Here is a 19779-nt window from a genome sequence, read left to right as displayed (position 1 = left end):
CGTCTACCGCATTCATGGTGAGCGAAGTATGCGCTTTCTTTCTTTGGAGAAAGGAACATGTCTGAAAGAAAGAAAGAAGACAGACAAACCTAAACGAGGGATGGGGGAGGAGGACAGGGTCCACACCTGCACGAGCAGGATTTTGGAAGGACGATCAGGGGGACAGGTGGGCTCTCCTCTGCTCCTGAACCAGTCCTGAACATGTCTCCCGTGCGATCTTTGTGCAGGGTTGCTTCTTTTTTGGGTTTTTGTGGGTGTGGTCGGCGACTAGCCGTGGTCGTCCTCCCGATGAGGGATAGCCCCAGCCCGTCTTCCACATGGATCATGGTCCAGAATGTGCCGGGTGCGTACATCGCTCCCCCGCCGGGCTGTTTTCTTTCTTTCTTTCTTTCTTTATCGCCGGACCCACACCCCGCATCCGCAAGAGGTGGACGAGATAGCCCTCTGGAAGCGGTGGAGCGTGGACGCGTGGTGAACCGAGCCGCAAAGGCGTGCAACGCGCGACCCGGCCACGCTCGGCACACGTTCACGGAGGGCATCGCGCGACTCTGCCTGACGCGGGGATCACGCCGGCGGCCCTTCCCGCCCCGCCAGCGCCTCGTCCTCTGCCCGCCGGCGCGCGCGCTCCGCGTTTGCCTCGAGCTGCTTGCGGCGCAACGCGAGGACGTCCTTCTCCGCCTGCAGGGCGGCGAGGGCGTTCTCCGCCTCGGCAATCTGCACGGCGAGCAAGTCCTCCTCCGCGCCCTGCAGCTCCCCCTCCGAGCCGTCCAGGTCGAACCCCTCCGGCGCCGGGTTCTCGGCAAGCACCTGCGCGTTGCGCTCGCCCGAGAGCTGCGCCTGGAAGTTCTGCCTGTTTGTCTCGGGGTCGCCCAGCGTCGCCTGCATCTCCTTGAGCATCGCCTCCTCGTCCAGCTCGCCGCGCGCGTACTTCTCGTCGAGGTCCTCAAAGACGGCCGGCGGCGCTGTGCTCGTCGAGACGGTGGCGGGGGGCGCGGCAGGCGGTGGCGGCGGCGGCGGCGGCGGCGGCGGCTGCAGCTTGGAGGCAAACTCGTTGGCCTCCTCGCGCCACTTCGCGGCGATGGACGACGGCGAGTTCGGTCCGGCGGCCGCGCCCTCCTCCTCTGCGAGCTCCGACTCCAGCGCGTCCTGAAAGGTTTGCTGCGCTTGCCGCCCGAGCTGCTGCCATTCGCCGAGGAAGGCGCCGGCCTCGCGCGAGAGCCGGAACAGCTCCTTCGGACCGAGGAGCACCCACGCGACCGCACCAATCACAACCAGCTCCGGTGTGCCCATGTTGAGGAAGCCACCGCCCGGCGGCCCAAACATTCGCACGGGCGGTGCGCGGCTCGCGGTACGCGCCGGCGTCCGGAGGTGCAGGGTGCGCGGCGCGCCCTTTCCGCCGTGCTGCATGACGACGGACGACGCACCGCGGACGCAGAGCACCGTGCTATGCGCGGCGACGGCCGGGATGGTGAGCAGGAGGAGGCACAAGCGACAGCGAGCCATTCCAAATCCTCAGGCTCGTGTGGAGAGGGCGAAGCCAAGAGCGAGCTCTCTCCAGAAGAAGAATTTAAACAACTAGCTGCGGGCGCTAAACGCTCGCCGAGCTCCATGCTGTGCAACACCACCTCCTCACAAATCGTCAGGGGCGCGGAGAGCGCAGTGCACTGCGGTGAGGCTGCGCAGCGGGGGCTCGCCCCCTGCACCGCGCTCAGCGGCGCGCAGGGGAGGGCGGTCGGTGGCGGCGGCGGCGAGGCGCGAGGCGGTGGCGGCGGTGGTGCGGGCGGCGGGATGACAGGGGAGGCGGCGGGATTGACAGGGGAGGCGGCGGCCACGAGCGGAGCGGCGCGAGAAGGGGGGGGGGCGGCGGCGAGGCGCCGGTGAGCGAGGCGCCCGCGCCATCAGAGGGACGCGCCGCTGCGAGATGGAGGGCGGCGGTGACGGAGGCGAGGCGCGAGGCGGCGGCGGCGGCGGCGGCGGCGGCGGCGGCGGCGGCGGCGGCGGCGGCGGCGAACGGCGGCACCGAGTCTCGGTGAGCGGCGGCGGGAGGAGGAGCAGCGGCGGCGCTCGCTCGCTGTTGACGGGAGCGCTTTTGAGCCTGGGAGCCCATGCCACTGCGACCGGCGTGCCCGGGAACGGAGATCGCGCGCGCGCCGCCACTCACGACGCGCGCGCGATCTTCGCGGAGTCGGGTCCCCAGAGGGAAGCGGTCTTCTCGGCCGACGTCCAGCGGCGCGCAAGGAAGCAGGCGCAGCGGAGGCGGCCTAGCACCGGCTCGGCGCCGTCCGGCTTGCGCTGCCCGCGAGCCGCGTCCTGAGCCTCGGCAGCGCGCTGCGCGGCGCGGCGCTCGCGCTGCTGCGGTGCCGAGAGCGGCATGATGGTTCGCCAGCTGAAGCTCGAGACCTGGGTGGCGTCCGGCGCTTCGCTGGGGACCCTTATATCATTAGATACAACTCTCTCTCACAGCACACAGGCTCGACACAGAAGAAGAATTTAGCGCGATATCCGCCCGCTGGGTGCGCTCCTCTGCTCCCCGGCCCTGGATGTGAGGCTAATGACTGCACTCCAAGTGCTCCAAGTGCTCCACTCGAAGTGCTCCACTGACTCTCACAGCAGACAGGCTCGACACAGGTGCGGACTGGCGCGTGCTAGCACAAGAAGAAGAATTTAAACAAAACACCGCCCTCTCACAGCAGACAGGCTCGACACAGGTGCGAACTGGCGCGTGCTAGCACTATCAAAGAAGAAGAAGAAGAAGAATCTTCAATTGAAAAAACGTTGACATACTCTTTCTCGAGGTCTCTTGGAGCAGAGATTTTTATTAACCAACAAGAAATCACGACTCTCACAGTGATTTGGGCTCGGCAGCTTGTTAGCCCTCAGCCGAAGCTGGGGCCGGTCCCGTAGCCGAGAGAGCCCGCGCCGTGAGTTCGAGCAGAGCCCCGGCGAGTCATCGAAAGAGCACTACCCTGGGTGGGCGGGGCCTCTCCTTCCTCGCCAGAGAAAAGACTCTCGCACAAGAAAGAAGAAACCTCGCGGTGCAAAAGAATTCACCCGCCACACCGCGGGTGAACCCGCGCAAGAGAAAGCGGATACAAAACAAGAACACAACGCACTCTCTCACATAACAAGCGATCCCACGACAGCGATTGTGAGAGAGAGAGATTTAGCAGCGTATTACCTTAAAGAGAGGTTACAGGCGGCGTAAGATCCGTTAGCGGGAGACCGGCGGGAGCTGCGGACGTTTCGAATTCGGCGGGCGCTGCGGACGTTTCGAATTTGTCGACGGACCGTCTCAGGTCTCTGCGCTCCCGTATGAGCGAGGCTGCCGACGCTGTCATGATCGAGGCTGCCGAGGCCGATGCGCGATGGGCGGCTGCGCGACGACCCCAGGACGACCCGCTGACGGACCGCCCCGTGGACGCGGCGGCGGCGGCAGAGCGAGAGAGATCGGCGAAGGCGGCCAAGCTTGCTGCGCAGACCGCCAACGCGATGGTCGCGGTGCAGGGGCAGCTCAAGTTGCGGGGAAAGGCAGCGACAAGGCCGCGCACGACGCGGAGCAGGCGGGAGCGCCGGTGAAGGCGTCGTCTATGATGGTCGAACGAGTGTTCGCCGCCCGCCTCGACGGTCCGGACAAATTCCTCGTGGCTCGACGAAAGGAGCGAAAGACGGCCGCCGGGGCTGGCACTGCCGTCGAGGTGGTGGCGGGTTTGGAGAAGATGGCGAACACCGCCGTCAGGATGGTGGGGAGAGACGGCGCCGAAGGCATCACGGTGACTGCGGAGCAATACCAAACAAATCTAACACTCACACGTCATTTGGGGCCTGGAGCCCTGTTCACGCGCGCGCGAGACGTGCAGACAGGGTTGTGTCAAGTCGTGTTTGTCAAGTCGACGACGGTGGGGAGATGGCTCGTGGGACAATGGTGGCAATGTGGCGTCGGTGGGCCACCTCTACGGGTTTGGAAACACCCTGGACAAGGCGTTGACGGCGGTCGTGGGGTGCAAGGAGCGTGGCCGTCAGGTGGACGGACCGCTCGACCACTCGACGGGTCAAAGACCACGCGTATGGAGACGGGTGGGTCAAGAAGAATGCAGGCTGGAAATGGATGGGGGCGCAGTACTACGACGCGAAGTGTGGGTCAAGAAAGCCATAACGCGGCTGGTGCTCGTGGAGACTTTGGGTTGCATTGCGCCGCCCACCAAGCAGTTCCTCCACGTGTTCGCCACAAATACCAAACAACGCTAACACTCACACGTCATTTGGGGCCTGGAGCCCCTGGAGACTGAAGTTTATGGTCGTTTAAAGTACGTTTGGGGGGGGGGGGGCAGCGTTGGGCGGTCGAATTCATTTGGGGCGTTTGGAGGACTGTTTTGGGCATCCTGCCGACGCGCTAGCCCTGTTCACGCGCGCGCGAGACGTGCAGACAGGATTGCCAGGTGAGAGCGAATGGCGCGGTTCACGCCTCGCACAACAGAGAGAGATGCGCTCTGCATGGTGGGACATAAAAGAGAGCGAGTACTTGGGCGAGTAGTTGTGTTTTGTTTTGCGATTGTGGGGACTACTCAGTACATGATCCGTACATGAAGGGTGGAGGGGCCCGTCCGCGGAGCTATGCGGCGCGGGCACCCCCCACTGGGGCCGAGGGTACGAGGCCGTTTGCGCCGCTTGCTTGTTCTTGAGACTTGACGTCGTTGACCCAGTTGGCACGCTCAGCCTCAGGGGAGTTGACCCAGTTGGTGCGCATCTTGGTTCTTGCGCGCCTGCTTGTTGATGTTGTCGGCGTCGCCCGCCACCGCCGCCATGGAGATCTGCTGCGTGTGGTGGACGACAAAGCTCAAAGGAGGAGGCGCTCGCCGACGCCGCCCCATTACTTTGCACCGTCCGGTCCGTGTTCGTTGCTGTTGGTGCCCACCGCTTCCTTTGGAGAACGCGTGGAGGGACTGCTTGGTGGGCGGCGCAATGCTACCCAAAGTTTCCACGAGTACCAGCCGCGTTATGGCTTTCTTGGGCACGAACTCGAGGGCACGAACGAACGAGGCGTTGTGTGCGTTCTCACTCACTCACTTCTCATGAGGGAAAGACATCACCGCACAGATCGGTGCATTTTTTGAGAGAATACACCTCTCAAATTACGCCAACAGGCACGACCCAGGAGCGGACTGACGCGTGCTGGCAAACAAAGAAAGAATTGCAGAAGAAAACTCCGTAGAAAGAATTTTACAACAAAACTCCCTCGCACGACACTGGGCACAGGACTGGGCACGGGAACGAATTGACTTTTGTAACGTTGTTTGTGGTGGCTCTTTGACTGAAGACTGCACGATGCAGGCGCCGCTCCCGCGTTCCATGCGGCCAGGCATCGTTGTGGTCACGCGGGATACCCTGCGAGCGCTCGCGCCGGCCGACGCGCAGCTCGTCCGCAAGGCGATTGACAGCATCGGCGAGCTCTCGGCAAAGGCGCAGGGCCTTAGCAAGCCAATCACATCTCACGCGCAGATGCTGGCGTGCGACAACCGGCTGTACCTGTCGGTCGGTAAGGACTCCCTGCGCGGCCTCCTCCGCGTGGGCGGCCGCCAGCTCTTTGTGCACCGCAAGCAGAGCTCCGAGTATGTGCAGACGAGCCCCCTCTGCGTCCTCGACTTTTTCGTGTGCACGGCCCTCCAGCGGGGAGGGGAGGGGAGAGCCCTGTTCGATTTCATGTGTCAGCGCGAGGGCACGTGTGCGGCGGCGCTCGGCTACGACCGGCCGTCGCACAAGTTCCTCGCCTTTCTGCGCAAGCACTTTGACCTCGCGAGCTTCATACCGCAGCTCAACCATTTCGTGGTGTTCGACGAATACTGGCGGCGCACTCGCGGCACAAGTGGCCCCGCGCCCGCCAGCGCCGCTCGAGCTGCGCAGCCGCTCGTGATGGCGCCTGCAAGGACGCCGCCGGCGGCGCCGGCGCAGGGGCAGCCGATCCCGTCGCCGCCCACGCCGCCGCCCACGCCGCCCGCGCCGAGGAGCCAGCCACAGAGGAGCCCGGAGGAGCCGCCCCGCGCCACGCAGCTCCACACTCCCCTCGCCCGAGCGCACGCGGTGCGGCCCACGGCGAAAACCGGCGGCAGGGCGGCGTGGCACCTCCAACAGCCTCCCCAGCACAGTCAGGCGATGGCCCGGCTGCTGAGCAGGCCGTACTAGCTTGAACCCGTGCGCAGGGGGTCTGCGTGTAGCAGCTGTATGCGTTGCCCGGCGAGGTTGGAATTTAGAGAGAGGCACCCCGGTTCGTCATTTGTGATGCGCTGTGTTAGCGGTATTCTTGATACGAAACCACGACGACGCACACCAGTCCGCAGTCGACTCTCGCACCCCGCGGTTGCCTCCCTGGCGGCGGAGCTATTGCCTATGCTCGCGCGCCCCGCACACTACGCCTGGCACCCGCACACATCACATCGAGTTGGGACACTACTAGTTCCCGCTTTGTCTCAAGGCGGCCCACATCATCCCCCCGGGCTGGTTGCGTGAACTGTGAAAACGGCGGCACCCTCGACCAAACCTTTGCTCAACCACAACCTCAAGGTTCTTGGGTGCAAAGAGCGCGGCCACAAGTCACAGGGCCCGCTCGTCCATGCGACCGGCAAAGGCTGGGTCAAAGGGCACAAGGGACAGTACTACGACGCGCTCCATGTCAAGAACGGAATCGTCAAAATTTGTCCGTCGAAAGCCAGGGCGGCATCGCGCCGCCGACCAAGAGAAATAGAGAATCATCTTCAACTTCGCCAAAGAGGTCGGCAGCCCGAGCGCCGTCGACCGCACCGACTACGGCACAGCCTCCGGCAGCGCCCGGGGCTTTGTCCAGCACCACTCGCAACAGCTCTCGCGCGCCGCCGTCTGTGGCGACGCGCAAAACATCAACAACGCTGCTCGCATCATGCGTGTCGCGCACTCAAACAAACAAAAGGCTCCAGGCCTCAAATGACGTGTGAGTGTTAGAGTTGTTTGGTATTGCTAAAAATCTCTCTCTCGCACTCATTCATGACCGGTCTCAATGTCCCACCCCCCTGCGCGCGGGCCTTCTAGGCCCGCGGAAGTCTCCCCCCATCCCCAGGGCCTCCAGGGCTCGCACCTCAACCTCTCACAGACCAGCGCACAGCGCCATAGGACGTAGTTTCTTCTCAATAACAAGGCTGTGAACGGCGTCGTTTTTGCCTGGACGAAATGAGGAATCTACTCAAAGAAGGGATCCGAGTCGCCGAACCGCCACAAAAACGCTCGATTGCAAGCATCTCCATGGTGGAATCCCCCGCGAAGGTCGGAGAGGACAGGCCAGCATCCCGTTCGGCCAGCAAGCCAGCGGTCGTGTACTCCTCTTACAGCCCGCTGGCTCAGCTCGTAATCACAAACTCGGCGCGGCGCCGCCACGCCCGCGTCCCACCCATCCGGCCCGCTCATGCATCCGCCGTCGCTCTCCTACTCGTCTCCCCCCGGCGTGGCATCACCCGGTCGCACCGCCTCGCCCTGACCCCTGTTCTATCACCACTCGCACTCTTGCCGCAAATCAATACGCCCACCACTTCGTAGGCGTACAAGGTGTACCAAGCCACAGGACGAGCTTACCCAAGGGCCAGGCGAACCACCCCGGCAGTTTGAGGGCGAGGCGAGGTCCGAGGAGGGTTGCCGTGCCTGCTTCGTAAGCGTGTTCTCCCTGCGATGGCGAGTGCCCACTTGGAGTGTTGGCATCGCTGGATGCAGGGGGGGGGGGTGGTGGGGGCTCGCCTCGCCTCATAACTGCGTCGGGGTTCGCCTAGTGCTGTGCCCCGCGACCGAGACGGCCCGTGTGTGTGTGTGTCCTGTGAGACGCGAAGAGAGTGTACAGTGCGGTGCGCTCACATAGAGATCATAGTGTCTCTGTGTCTCTCCGTCTCTCTCTGTGACTCTGTACTCTCCGTGTGCGCCTAACTGCCTTCCGTGCTTTATCGTGTGTTGTTGTACCATCGACTGTGTACAATGTAGTTCTTTGCCGCCCCTCACGCCGCCGCCGCGCGATCCTCAGGGCCGTAGCATGAGTAGCGGTTGATAGATGATAGTTCACCCCTACACTGTGTGTCTACTCGCACTCGGCACACACTCTACACAACACGCACGGCTGAACCCGCGTCGATCCGTCCACCCTCGCTGAGCCACCCATCCTAGACTGGCGGGCTGCGCTGGCCCTCGCCGCGCCCCGCCTCCCTCCCCTCCCCAACCAGCGTCATACCTTGGCCTTGAGCGTCGCTCTGCCGAGTATCTTCCCCTTCATCGCAGCAACCACCGCCTCCCTCGAGGCGCCGCGCGGCAGCTCGAGGCGCGTGCTGAGCGCGTAGAGCTTGAAGGTGCACATCGACCCGTCCGCCGACGGACCTTGGTAGTAGGTGCTGCCGAAGGACGTCATCCCCTCCTTTGCCCGGTTCCGCTCCTCGAACGACGCGTCGAGCGCGCCGTGGATCATGTTTTGCATGTTCTCAATCTCGGGGTCGACCCAGCCGTCGATGCTTCCCATCGGATCGACGACGACCGGCGCCTGTCCCGCGTCCTCCTTCATGCCGAGCCGGCCCACGTCCGAGGCGCCCGAGCCCGAGAGCTCATCGCGCAGCTCGCTCACCTCCTTCGGGATGTCGTACACGACCCAGTGTGTCGCCTTGGCGGCGTCGGCGCCGTCGTCGGCGCCTGAGTCGACGAGCAGCACAAACGATTGCGTGTTCTTCGGCGCGCCCTCCCACGCGAGCGCCGGGTTCATGTTGTCCTCGTCGCCCCGGTTGTCACTCGGAAACTCGCCACCGTTGCCAAAGCTCGGGCTCGACAGACGGAACTCCGCTTTTGGCGCCGGCGGGGCGGACGGCGGCACCTTCTTCTTCTTCTTCTTGGCTGCGGCGGTGTCGTGGCAGCCGAGCAAGAGGAGGACGGCGACCAGAGCAGGCCAGAGCTGGCGGCGGTGCGTCATCGCGGAAGGCGAAAAAATAAAAGAAGCGAAAATTCTCTCTTTTTTTGTCCCTCGTGCTGTCGTCATCATCTGTCTAGCGTCCACCCATACCGCGTTGGTGTCCAGTCCGAGCCTGGCTGTTCTTCACCTTTCTACCTACCTCCTCTGCGTCGGGAGATGTACGCACACACACACATCAAGTCGCTCATACACCGCTCACCCCTCGCTCGAGTCCGGTCCAGACCGAAGCTGCCCGTTCGAAGGTCATGTACCACGGGTGCTCGTGCTTCGGATGTGACCACTCGGGGGTGCGCGTGTGCTTGAATGCGTCTTGTCCGGGGTACTCATTCGCGGCCATGTTCACGTTGATCGAGTGGGTGGCGTAGCTGTGCTCGTTCGCGTTGTTGTGCGCCTGCCAGAGCCAGCGCGCGTATTCCTCGCGGACGCTGCCCGTCGGCAAGCCAAAGTGCCGGATGATCTCCACAAAGTTGTTGCGGCACACCTTGCAGTCAAACTGCCCCGAGATGTACATGACGAGCTCGCCAAAGGCACGTTTCTCCGCTGCCGTTAGGACCGCCCCGCCGTTGAAGGAGAGGGTGTGCAGCACATGTGCAGTGGTAGTCGATCACGCCATTGCCGCTGTTGAGCGAGAGGAAGGACAGGTCGACCGAGGTATTGGTCGAGCAGTTCACATTGTCGGTGTGGCGGTAAGGAGGCTTGAGGCACCCTAGCGACGCATTGAGCCCGCCGTCCGGGTCTCGAGCGGGCACGGGGAGCGGGAAGGTGGTGCAGTCGCTCTGGCCTCTCGGGCTGCAGACCGGGTACGGCCAGAGCGCCTGTAGCATTGCCTGCACACTTCCAGCAAATTGAGCTCCGCGAGCCAACTCCAGCTTGGTGACGTTCTGGGTGTTGCCCGAGGGGAAGTTGGTGTCGTCGGGGAGGCCGCCATCGGGCAAGCGAAACGCGAAGTTGGGTCCGTTGAAGGAGGTGAGCACGGAGGCGCACTGCTCTAGCTTGGTCCGCGTCATTCGGTTCCGCACAGGATCGGACTCGGTCGGTAAGAAGCAGAAGTCATCGGCGCCGCCAAGGCCGAGAGGGCACTCGTTCAACGAGGGTCTGCCCGCGCACCCGTTCCGCTGGGTGCTGATGCAGCCCAGCTGAGGATCGCGAGACTGCACACAAGTTGGTGGCATGACGAATACATGCTCGCCGGTGCAAGTGTGTTTTCCGTCACAAAGCGTGGAGCGCTCAAAGAAGTGGCCGTCCGCCTTGCGCGGAAAAGAGGTTGTGCCCTCGAAAGGGACATCGCAGGCGCCGCCAGGAGGAGCAAAGGGCAGGCAGCGGCCACGGTCTATGTAGGAGACGTCAAAAGGGTACCAATTCGGACGCGCCTCAACCTGACAGAAGGTGCCAGCAGGGCAGACGACGCCCTCCATATAGCAATCCTCGAGCGGTGGCGGAGCATCAGACGGAGTGAGCGGAGGCGAAGGAGGTGGTGGTGGCGGCGGCGGCGGCGGAGGCGGTGCGGGCGGAGGTGGCGAGGGTGGAGGTGGGAACGGCGGAGGTGGCGACGGCGAAGGCGACGGCGGCGGAGAGCGCCCAAGCCATGATGACACCGCCTCTGAGAGCGTAGACGGGACGGTCGGTGGGAACTGTCGCGGCCTAACTGGCACCGCGGGCGAGATGGCGACCAGGGAGAGCATTCCGATCAGGACTTTGACCGCCACCAAGGTCGGACCCACTTGCGATGACAACTCGCGCGGCAGGAGCAAACCAAACACATGACGGTTACACACGCGAGAAGGAAGGACGGCCAGTCAGGCTTTTCAGTCAGGATGTAGGTTTGGGTTAAGATTGGCTGCGGGCGATAATACCACACAAACAAATCTACACTCACACGTCACTTGGCGGAAACAGTGGGTGGCCACATTCATTCGACATTCGAACAACGAACCTAAAACCAAAAACATCATTCACGGACGTCAGTCGTCGTGCGCGACGCTTCTTTCTTTTCGATTGCACACGCACGGGACTAGGCACGGGACTGCCTGGCGCGCACTGTAGTCTGTACCTATCCTTGGACCTTGCGCCAGTGTGTGCGCCCCAAACATGCCACCCACAGTGTTGTCTGTAGACTGTAGGTATAGGTAGGTAGGTAGGTGAAGAACAGCCAGGCTCGGACTGGACACCAACGCGGTATGGGTGGACGCGGGACAGACGACAACAACACGAGTGTTAGAGTTGTTTGGTATTGCTAAAAATCTCTCTCTCTCTCAGACGACGACCACACGCTCATCGCTCGAGCGACACACTGTCTGTTGTGCGACCGCCTCGGACGGACCGAATTCTTTTCCTGTCGGTCAGTGTGCGCGTTCGCCAGTAAGTACCCGCCCCCCGGCCCCACCCACGTGCCCGGTAAAAACGATGCCTGGAAAGAACGAAACCAAACGGGCACACGGGTCATTCTGACCGTCGCCCTCGCCTTGTCTGGCAGAAGTGAATCGTGCTGCTGAGACAGATTGTTTTGTTTTGCTGCTGTTTCCTTCATTCTTTTCTTGTCAACTCACTTCTCTGGCAGGGGAGAAAAGAAAGACCGGGCCGCCTCATCGCCGCCCCGCCGTCGGTATCGCTGCTCTGGGCCACGGTCGATGGGCGTGTCTGGTCTCGCACGGTGGGTCGACGAGCACGCGCCCGACGCCACGCCTTTCGCCGGGCTGCCCGCCGGCTCGCGGCTTCTGATCGATGGCCACGGAGCGTGCTTCTTTATGCTCCGCGAGGCAGGCGCTGGCGCCCGTGCCGGTGACTATGCAGCGCTGGCGCGTGCCTTTACGGCGCTCGTCACCAACCTCCAGAGCGCCGGGATGGTGCCCGAGATCTTTCTCGACGGGCCGGCCACGCGTCTCAAAGCGGCGACTCTCGATAGCCGCGCTGCAGAGCGGAGGCGGCGGCTGGAGGACGTGCAGGCCGCCTGCCTCGACGGTCGCACTCTCGCCGCGGCCCAGCTGCCGGAGCCTCCCCTCATGGTGGAGCTGCTCGCGCAGTGCGCTGAGGCGGAGGGTGTGCGGCTCACGCGCTGCGACGGCGAGGCCGACGCGGAGGTTGCGTGCGAGTGCGCGGCCGCAGAGGCGACACGGCCCGGCTTGTGCTTTGTCGTGGCGGAGGACTCTGACTTCTTCCTCTTCCGCGGCATCCGGTACGTCCGCTTCTCGGACCTGCTGCTGCTGTGCGGCGGCGGGGGCGGCGGCGGCGGCGGGCAGGGCCTGCGCCTCTGCGAGCGGCAGGCGGGCCCGCTGCTGCTGCTCGGGCGAGTGTGGACGCGGCAGCTGCTCTGCGAGGCGAGCGGCTTGTCGGCGGGCCGGCTGGTAGACTGGGCGGGCCTGGTGGGCAACGACCACACCTCGGCCTTCCAGCTCGCCTCATTCGGGTCCGTCGTCGCGGAGAGCCTCGGCGCAGACGGGCTCGCGTCGGCGCGGCCGAGCGCCGAGGCTGCCCGCGCCTGGCTGGCGGAGCGGGAGGGGGAGGATGCGCCCGGCTGGCTCGAGGCGAGGGCGGAGCCGCTCCTCGCTCGGGCGCTCCGCTTCTCGCGCGCGCTGTACGAGCTCGACCACGCGACGCTGGGCCTCTTCCCGCCTGACCACTCCCACTCGCGCGCCGTCCCGCTCGAGCTGATGCCCCGCAAAGGCGCCGACCTCTCCTCCATCGGCGCCGCGGCCCTGTCCGAGCTCGCCGACGGCGGCTTGGGGCGCGTCGTCGCCCGCGCCGACGGACGGCAGCCCGAGCCGTGCGAGCTGCTGCCGCAGCACCGCGAGGCGCTCAAGCGCATCCTGAGAGGCGAGCGGAGCGCGGCGACGGGGAGCGCCCTCCCACCCAAGCTCTGCTGGGAGGACGTCGCCGTGGCGCAGCGGTACCAGGCGCTCTGCAAGCTCCTCCTCCGCGCGGGCCCGCTCCCCGCCCAGAGCCCGGTCCAGCTCTTCGACGGGCCGAGCTTTCACGCATTTGCCCAGTCGCACGTACCTCCACCCCACCCGCCGCCGAGCCTCACCCCGGTGCAAGTCGTCATCAACGGCGCGGCGGCGGCGGCGGCGGCGGCGGTGGCGGCGACGCCGAGCGACGCCGCCGCGTACGGTCCCATGCGTGCCGCCGCCGCCGCCGCCGCGCGGTTTTGCGCGCAGTGCGAGCGGCGAGCCGACGGCGCGGTGGACCCGGAGGACGGCGAGTTTTATTGCCGCCGCTGCTGGCGGGAGTGGCGCGGCGAGGCCGAGGGTGGGGGCGGGCGGCCGCGCCTGCCGGTCGACGAGCACGCGGCGGAGGTGGTGCGGCTGGTCTCGCAGCACCGAGTCTCGCTCATCGCCGGCCAGACGGGGTGCGGCAAGTCTTCGCGCGTGCCGCAGCTGCTCCTCGAGGCGCGGCCGGACGCGCGGCTGATGGTCGCGCAGCCGCGCCGCATCGCTGCGCACGGGCTCTTCGAGCGGGCGCGGCGGGGCGAGGACGGTCACCTGTACGGCTTGCGGATGGGGCACGGCGTGCGGGACGAGGGGCCGTCGACGCGCTGCTGGTACGTCACCACCGGCTACCTGGTCCGGCTCGCCGCCGCCGGCGCCAAGAGCCGCGGCGTCGTGCAGAGCCTCACGCACCTGATCATCGACGAGTGCCACGAGCGAGCGACTGACTCGGACCTCCTCTGCCTCCTCGCGCGCCGGCTGCTGCGCTCGCACCCCACGCTGCGCGTCGTGCTCATGTCGGCCACGCTCCACTCGCAGCTCTTCGTCGACTACTTCGCAGCCTCGCTCGGGCGGAGCCAGGTCGGCGCGCCGCTCCACGTCGGCGAGCGCCGCTTCCCGCTGCAGGAGCTCTTCCTCGAGGAGGTGGTCCAGCGGCTGGGCGGCCTGCCGGAGCGGCTGCGCAAGACCGCGAAGAGCCTCGCGCAGCAGAGCGCCGCCTCGGCTGCCGACGGCGGCGCGGTGCCGGCCTCCGTGGTGAGCGGCATGCTCGAGCTGGCGCCGTGGGTGGTTCGCCTCGCCGCCGCGGCGGCTGCCGGGGAGGCGGAGGAGCAGGGCGGCGCGGTGCTCGTCTTCGTCCCTGGCATGGCGGAGATCGAGGAGCTGGCCGACAAGCTGCCGCCGCCCACCTTCAAGGTTGTGCCCATCCACTCGAAGCTCCCCTTCGAGGAGCAGCTCGAGGCCTTCGAGGCGGCGGCGCCGGGCGTGACCAAGGTGGTCGTCGCGACCAACGCCGCCGAGTCGTCGCTCACGCTCCCCGACGTCGACGCGGTCCTCGACCTCGGGCTGCACAAGCAGCTCTCCTACTCGACCGCCCTCCGCTCGGCCGTCCTGCGGCGGGAGTGGGTCTCAAAGGCGTCGGCGCAGCAGCGGGCCGGCCGCACGGCGCGCGTGCGGCCCGGCTCCGTCTACCGCCTCTACCCGAGGGCGGCGTGGGACGGCTTTGCGGAGCACGACGCGCCGCAGATGTGCCGCGAGCCGCTCGAGGCGTCGGTGCTGCGGCTGCGATGCGTCATCGAGGGCGGCCAGCCCATCTCTGGCACGATGCGCGAGCTGCTCGAGCCGCCCGATCCGACGCACGTGGGGCACGCCCTCCACGCCCTCGCGCAGATGGGCATGCTGCAGGTCGACACCGAGGGGCGAGACGGCGACGGCGGCGAGGCGGAGCCCCTCGATCCGCTCGACATCGCGCCGCTGACCGCGACGGGGCGGCTGGCGAGCGCACTCCCGCTCGAGCCGCAGCTCTCCAGGATGGTGGCGCTCGGCATCCGGCTCGGGTGCGCTGCGGAGGCGCTCGTCATCGCCGCGGGCTGCGCACAGCCGCGCTCGCCCTTCCGGATCGTGTCGCCGCTCGTCGCCGAGCCGGACGAGTACAACAGCCTCGTGCGAGCGGGCTTCTACGGTCGACTGCACTTTGACCGCGGCATGTACTCGGAGCCGCTCTCCTTTATTGCCCTCGTGGTCGAGCTCGAGCAGATCGGGGAAAAGAAGGCCGCCGACGAGCCGGCGGACGCCGACGACGACGCGCAACCAGCCGCCGACGCGGAGCAGCCGGCCGCCGACGGCGCCGTTGCGGCAAAGCGCGGGCGGGGCGGACGCTCCCTCTCCGCGCGGGCGGCCCGCTTCTGCACTGACCACGGCATCGCGCCCAAGCAGGCGTGTCTCCGCCGGCTGCTCTCCCGCAGCTCGCACCCTTCTGCTCCACCCCTCCCGGCTCGCACCGAAGGCGCGCCAGCTGCTCTCCACGCTCGCGACGCTGCGCGCGGCCGTGCGCGAGAGCACCCGCCTCCCCGCCTCGAGCCTCGAGCTGCCGCCGGGGCCGTTCCCGCCCTCAGGCCGCGACGGCGCCTACCGCCTCGCGCTGCTGCGTGCGCTCCTCGTCTGGGCGCGCCCCGACGCCCTCCTGAGCGCGTGTCCTCCGCCGCGCCGCAGCTGCGGCGCGGGGTGTGCCGTCCGCCTCTCGCCAGAGCTGGACGAGGGCGCGCTGCAGCGCCTGCTCCCGCCGCCCGCCGCGTGGGCGGTGGAGCAGCGCTGCTGCGACGTGGTCCACCTCGCGAGCGCGCAGGAGGTGCGAGCGACGCTCCTCCCGGCCATCGAGGACGAGCTGCTCCGACGGCGCGGCTTCGACTGGGTCTTTCTGCACGGCGGCGACGGCTCGTGCCGCGTGTGGGCGAGGTCCAGGCGGCTCGAGGAGGCGAGTGCGGAGCTTGCGAGTTGCGTCGGTGGCCCGGCTGCGCTCTCCGGCTTGGTCGCCCAGAGCGCCACGCACACCGCCGTGCCGCCGCCCGAGGGCTTCCTCTGCCTCGCCCTGGGCGTCCTCCCGCCGGACGGGGCGCGAGCGCTCAAGCACTTCTCGTCGCGGCGCGGCATCGCCCTCGAGCAGCGCGTCGCGTGCGTGCGGCTGGGCGGCTCTGTGGGATCCCTCGTCTGCGCCAACGCCCCGCCGCTGTGCCGACCGCCGACCGGGGCGGCCGCAGCCCTGACGGCCGAGTCGGTCCAGATGCTCCGCCTCCTCTTTGGCGATGCGATGGTCGCCAAGGTGTCTCCCGGCCAGGCGGCCGCGGCGATGATGCTGCGGTTCGAGCCGGACCTCGAGCCGGACGAGGCGGTGGCGACGTGCGGCCTCCAGCCGCCGCTCACGGCCGACCGGCCCGCTGGCGTGCGCTTACTCTGCTCGATGGCGTCCGGCTACCGGGACCGCAAGCTGCGCGTCGCCCAGCCGGCCCCCGCCGACGGCCCGGCGGCACCGCCGCCGATGGTGGTGAAGTTGGACGCCCCAGAGGGCCTCGATTGGCGCTGGAGAGCCGACGGCCGGGAATGCAAGGCGCTTCTGCAGCGCCACTCTATCCCCAGGCTGGCGCTGCCGCCGCACGGGCTGCCGATGTTTGCCGTCGGCACCTCGCTGCTCTTCCTCGGCGAGGAGGGCAAGCTGGTCGCCGTCGAGGGCGTGACGCTGCTGCCGCCCGGCCCCGAGTGGCTCGCGCTCGTCGTCGCGGCGGGCGGGCTGCCGCCGGAGACGGCGCCGCCGGCCGCGCTTCTGCGGTGCCAGCTCGACGAGGCGCGCGCCGTTGGCTCGCAGCTGAGGCGCGACGCGGAGATTGCGCCGCAGCCTGACCTCCTCTCGAGGCTTCGGAAGCTGCTCGAGCCTTGGCTCGCGGGGGGCGAGCCGGGCGGCGGCCCCGCCGAGGGCGACGAGGATCCAGACAGCTTGTGCCTGATCTGCCGGGAGGGCCTGCACAGCACGACGCAGCAGCTGCCCAAGCTCGCGTGCCCGACCTGCGCCAAGCGCTTCCACGCGGCTTGCCTCTACCGCTGGTTTGGCAGCGTGCGCTCGGGGCAGGCGGACACGAGGGTGTGTCCGTTGTGCAAATCTGATATGTGAAGAATGTGCGTGGCTCCGGGCCCGCGAGGCGTCGTTTGGGGAAATGCTTTCGTTTAATTTCACAAAACCCAAAATGGCCGGTCCGCGGTCGCATCCCACGATATTAAAATGCAATCTCTCAAATTGAGACACCCTCTGCAGACCTAATCAACACCGGGGTTTGACAGCTTGACAAGTGTGTCGCACGCTCTGAGCGCTCGCGCCGACACGCATCCATCTCCCAAGACATGCACAGAACATAATAATGGCCAGTACAGCGCAGAGTGTGGCAACGAATACTCTTGAGATCGAGTCGCCTCCCGCCCGTTCGGGGGAAGGGGGTGTTCGGTGTTCACGCGATGGCCGCCGCGCCGTCTATCAGGGCTCCGCTCCGGGCGGCGGCGGTCAGACCCGCGGGGGGGGGTCGCCTCTGCTGAACATCGGGGCGCGAGGGCGGCCTCACTGCGGGGGGGGCTCGACCTTGGCCGAGGCGCTGTTGTACTCGAGCGCGTCGTGGAGGAACGAGCCCACGACGTCGTCGCTGAAGCCCTCGATGCCGCTCGGCGAGAGCGGCGCGGTGAGCGGCGAGGTGGGCGCCGGCTGGAAGGGCGCGCCTCCCTCGCCCGTGCCCTCCCCCGTGGGCGACGCGTCGTTCGAGGGCGGGTAGGCGTACACCATGGCGGCGCCCGGCGGCCCTCCGTACGCGTAGTACCCGGGGGGGGCGGCGTACTGCAGGTGCGACAGCTGCGGCACGTGCGGCAAGTGCGGGTGCCCCTGCAGGTGCGGCGGCGCGGGCTGCCCCTGCGAAGGCTGCCCCGGCTGCGGCATCATCTGCTGCTGCGGCGGCGGCGGGAGCTGCTGCTGCGGCGGCGGGTGCTGCCGCGCTGCCATCATCCCGGCCGCGGGGTGCGGCGGCGGCTGCGGCGGCTGCCCCTGCGGCTGCTGTCCCTGCTGCTGCATCATCTGCTGCTGCGGCGGCGGCTGCGCCAAGTGCTGCTGAGCCAAGTGTTGCTGCTGCTGCTGCTGCTGCTGCTGCTGCTGCTGCTGCTGCTGCTGCTGCTGCTGCTGCTGCTGCTGCTGCTGCTGCTGCTGCTCAAACTGCTGCTGGTGGTGCTGCTGCATGATCTGGTGGTGCTGCTCGTACCGCTGCTGCTGCAGGAACTGCTGCTGCGCCGTCTCGTGGTAGTAGTAGTACCCTCCGCCGGGCGGCAGCTGGCCGGGCGGCAGCTGGCCGGGCGGCAGCTGCTGCATGCCCGGGTGCGCGGCAACCATCGGGTGGTGCATCGGGTAGGAGGGGTCGTGCTGCGGCAGCGGCTGCCCCATGAGGTGGGGCGGCATCTGCAGCGGCATGCCCTGGTAGCCGGGCGCGAGGGTGCGGGGCGGCTTGCGGGGCGGCTTGGCCGCGTCGGCCGCCCGCCCTCGCTTGGCGCCGCTCGCGGCGGGCGTCGGCATGACGGAGCCGTCGGGCGCGACCGTCTCGAGGCCGAGGCACATGTGCCCCTTCTTGAAGTGGCCGCACTTGCGGCAGCGGTACCCCTCGACCGGCAGCCCCGCCTCGAGCGCCTCGCGCCGCGTGCGCTCCGCGTTTTCGAGCCGGTGCCACCGGTTGCGGACCGCATTCTCCGAGCGGCCGGGCAGCTGCTGCGAGATGAGCGACCACTTGCAGCCGTGCTCGGACACGCCCTGCAGGATGGTCGAGTCCTCCGACGGCCGCCACGGCACCACCTCGCGCCCCTTGCGACCGCTCGCCTTGTCCTTCCCAGCGGCCGTCGCCGCCTTTTTGGCGCTGTTGTTTGGCACGGCCGAGGTGCCGGGCTCGACGCCGGGCAGGGCGACGGGGACGGGGACGTGGGGCGCCACGCCGCGCACGACCGTCTGGGGCGCCCAGTTCTCGAGGGGCGCGCGCGGCTCGCCCGCTGCGCCAACCTCGCCCGCCGCCTGCGGCCTCGCGAGGTGAGGCGAGGGAGTCGCCTCGAGGTACGACGGCGGCATCTGGCCATAGTGGACGGCGGCGGCGGCGGGGGGGGGCGCGTAGTAGCCCGGCGGGATGGCCATCGCGCTCGCGATGGGCATCGCCCCCTCCGCCCGCCCGCCCGACGGTTCAAACTCTTCGTGAGGCGGCGTGGCTTCGGACAGCATGGGGGGCGTCGCTCCTTGCTGGTCCGGGCTCTGGCCGCCCTCGCTGCCCGGCTGGGAGAAGCGCGGCGACGGCTCCTTGGTCGGCGACGAGCTGGCGAGGCCGATCAGCTGCTCGATCGCGAACTGCGAGTTGGCAGAGGGCATGCTCTTGAGCATGGGTGGGCCGCGGCCGCCGACGAGCGCGAGGCCGCCGCCCTCGGCGGCAGGCTGCTGGTACGGAGGCTCGGCGGCGCCGCCGATCGGCGCCTCGTGGGGCGGCGCGGGAAGCACGACGATGGGCTCCGCCATCGGAAACAAGGACGGCGTGTCGTCCGGGAGTGGGCGCCTTTCCTGGGCTGAGCGAACTCCTTGTAGGGCTGCGCCGCCGGAATCAGCGGGCGCCTTGCATTTATTATAATTCCACGGCTCCCCGACGCCTCATTTGACGAGACCAAGGACCAAACCTGGTAACCACGCCGGCGCTGCCAGTTGCAAAAGGGAGGGTTGTCTAACTTGCCACGTTTTACCGGGAGAAGGGGACCTCCGCAAGTGATTCCAGAGAGAGAGTGATTCCAGGCCGATCCGAGCGTCGACTCCAAGTGCTCTCTTCTACAAGTCGACGCGCGGCCAGGAGAGCAAAAAGAGGATATCACCCCATGAAGCGGGCTCGGCCAGGGCACCTTCAGGGGACTCCAATACAATACAAAATATTGGTCTTGGTCCAAAAGACTCCAAATCAGCTCTCGGCGGTATTCGTAATCGTTCCAGCGTTTGCGGCGGCGCGGTTTGATTTTCAGTTTGGTTGCGACGGGAGAGTCCCCCCGCGCGCGCGCACACCGAAGAACAATCCTCATGCGGCCTGGAAA

The 19779-nt window shown here is 67.1% G+C and overlaps 7 protein-coding genes across 7 annotated transcripts; 3 read left to right on the top strand and 4 right to left on the bottom strand.

Moving 5' to 3' along the window:
• Positions 1-564: 564 nt before the first annotated feature.
• On the bottom strand, positions 565-1503 carry EMIHUDRAFT_204372 (hypothetical protein; the record flags this gene model as incomplete). Its single annotated transcript, XM_005780858.1, has 2 exons — positions 565-967; positions 1049-1503. The coding sequence occupies 2 exons, from the start codon at positions 1501-1503 to the stop codon at positions 565-567; spliced, it is 858 nt and encodes a 285-aa protein (XP_005780915.1).
• An 83-nt stretch (positions 1504-1586) lies between these two features.
• Positions 1587-2114, top strand: EMIHUDRAFT_353470 (hypothetical protein). Its single transcript, XM_005780857.1, has one exon. The coding sequence runs from the start codon at positions 1609-1611 to the stop codon at positions 1879-1881; it is 273 nt and encodes a 90-aa protein (XP_005780914.1). The 5' UTR covers positions 1587-1608; the 3' UTR covers positions 1882-2114.
• Positions 2115-2157: 43 nt separating this feature from the next.
• On the bottom strand, positions 2158-2373 carry EMIHUDRAFT_309884 (hypothetical protein; the record flags this gene model as incomplete). The annotated part of the gene is made up of 1 exon (XM_005780856.1): positions 2158-2373. The coding sequence occupies one exon, from the start codon at positions 2371-2373 to the stop codon at positions 2158-2160; it is 216 nt and encodes a 71-aa protein (XP_005780913.1).
• Positions 2374-3312: 939 nt separating this feature from the next.
• On the top strand, positions 3313-4245 carry EMIHUDRAFT_204371 (hypothetical protein; the record flags this gene model as incomplete). The annotated part of the gene is made up of 4 exons (XM_005780855.1): positions 3313-3498; positions 3561-3770; positions 3862-4048; positions 4133-4245. 4 exons carry the CDS (start codon positions 3313-3315, stop codon positions 4243-4245), a joined length of 696 nt encoding a protein of 231 aa, XP_005780912.1.
• Positions 4246-5322: 1077 nt separating this feature from the next.
• EMIHUDRAFT_204370 (hypothetical protein) lies at positions 5323-6955 on the top strand (the record flags this gene model as incomplete). Its single annotated transcript, XM_005780854.1, has 3 exons — positions 5323-5823; positions 6556-6663; positions 6737-6955. The coding sequence occupies 3 exons, from the start codon at positions 5323-5325 to the stop codon at positions 6953-6955; spliced, it is 828 nt and encodes a 275-aa protein (XP_005780911.1).
• Positions 6956-8227: 1272 nt separating this feature from the next.
• On the bottom strand, positions 8228-8956 carry EMIHUDRAFT_64220 (hypothetical protein; the record flags this gene model as incomplete). Its single annotated transcript, XM_005780853.1, has 2 exons — positions 8228-8410; positions 8573-8956. The coding sequence occupies 2 exons, from the start codon at positions 8954-8956 to the stop codon at positions 8228-8230; spliced, it is 567 nt and encodes a 188-aa protein (XP_005780910.1).
• Positions 8957-16900: 7944 nt separating this feature from the next.
• EMIHUDRAFT_434798 (hypothetical protein) lies at positions 16901-19293 on the bottom strand. The gene has a single exon (XM_005780852.1). The coding sequence runs from the start codon at positions 19220-19222 to the stop codon at positions 17255-17257; it is 1968 nt and encodes a 655-aa protein (XP_005780909.1). The 5' UTR covers positions 19223-19293; the 3' UTR covers positions 16901-17254.
• Positions 19294-19779: the final 486 nt, after the last annotated feature.

The sequence above is a fragment of the Emiliania huxleyi genome (genome assembly GCF_000372725.1).
Source record: "Emiliania huxleyi CCMP1516 chromosome Unknown EMIHUscaffold_21, whole genome shotgun sequence".
In the NCBI taxonomy this organism is placed as follows: Eukaryota; Haptophyta; order Isochrysidales; family Noelaerhabdaceae; genus Emiliania; species Emiliania huxleyi.
Note: the sequence above shows the minus strand (reverse complement) of the source record. Positions and strands in the feature narration are given on the sequence as shown.

Coding starts and splice junctions, on each gene's coding strand:
- EMIHUDRAFT_353470 (XM_005780857.1), top strand. CDS start 1,609: ATGCTGTGCAACACCACCTCCTCACAAATCGTCAGGGGCGCGGAGAGC.
- EMIHUDRAFT_434798 (XM_005780852.1), bottom strand. CDS start 19,222: ATGGCGGAGCCCATCGTCGTGCTTCCCGCGCCGCCCCACGAGGCGCCG.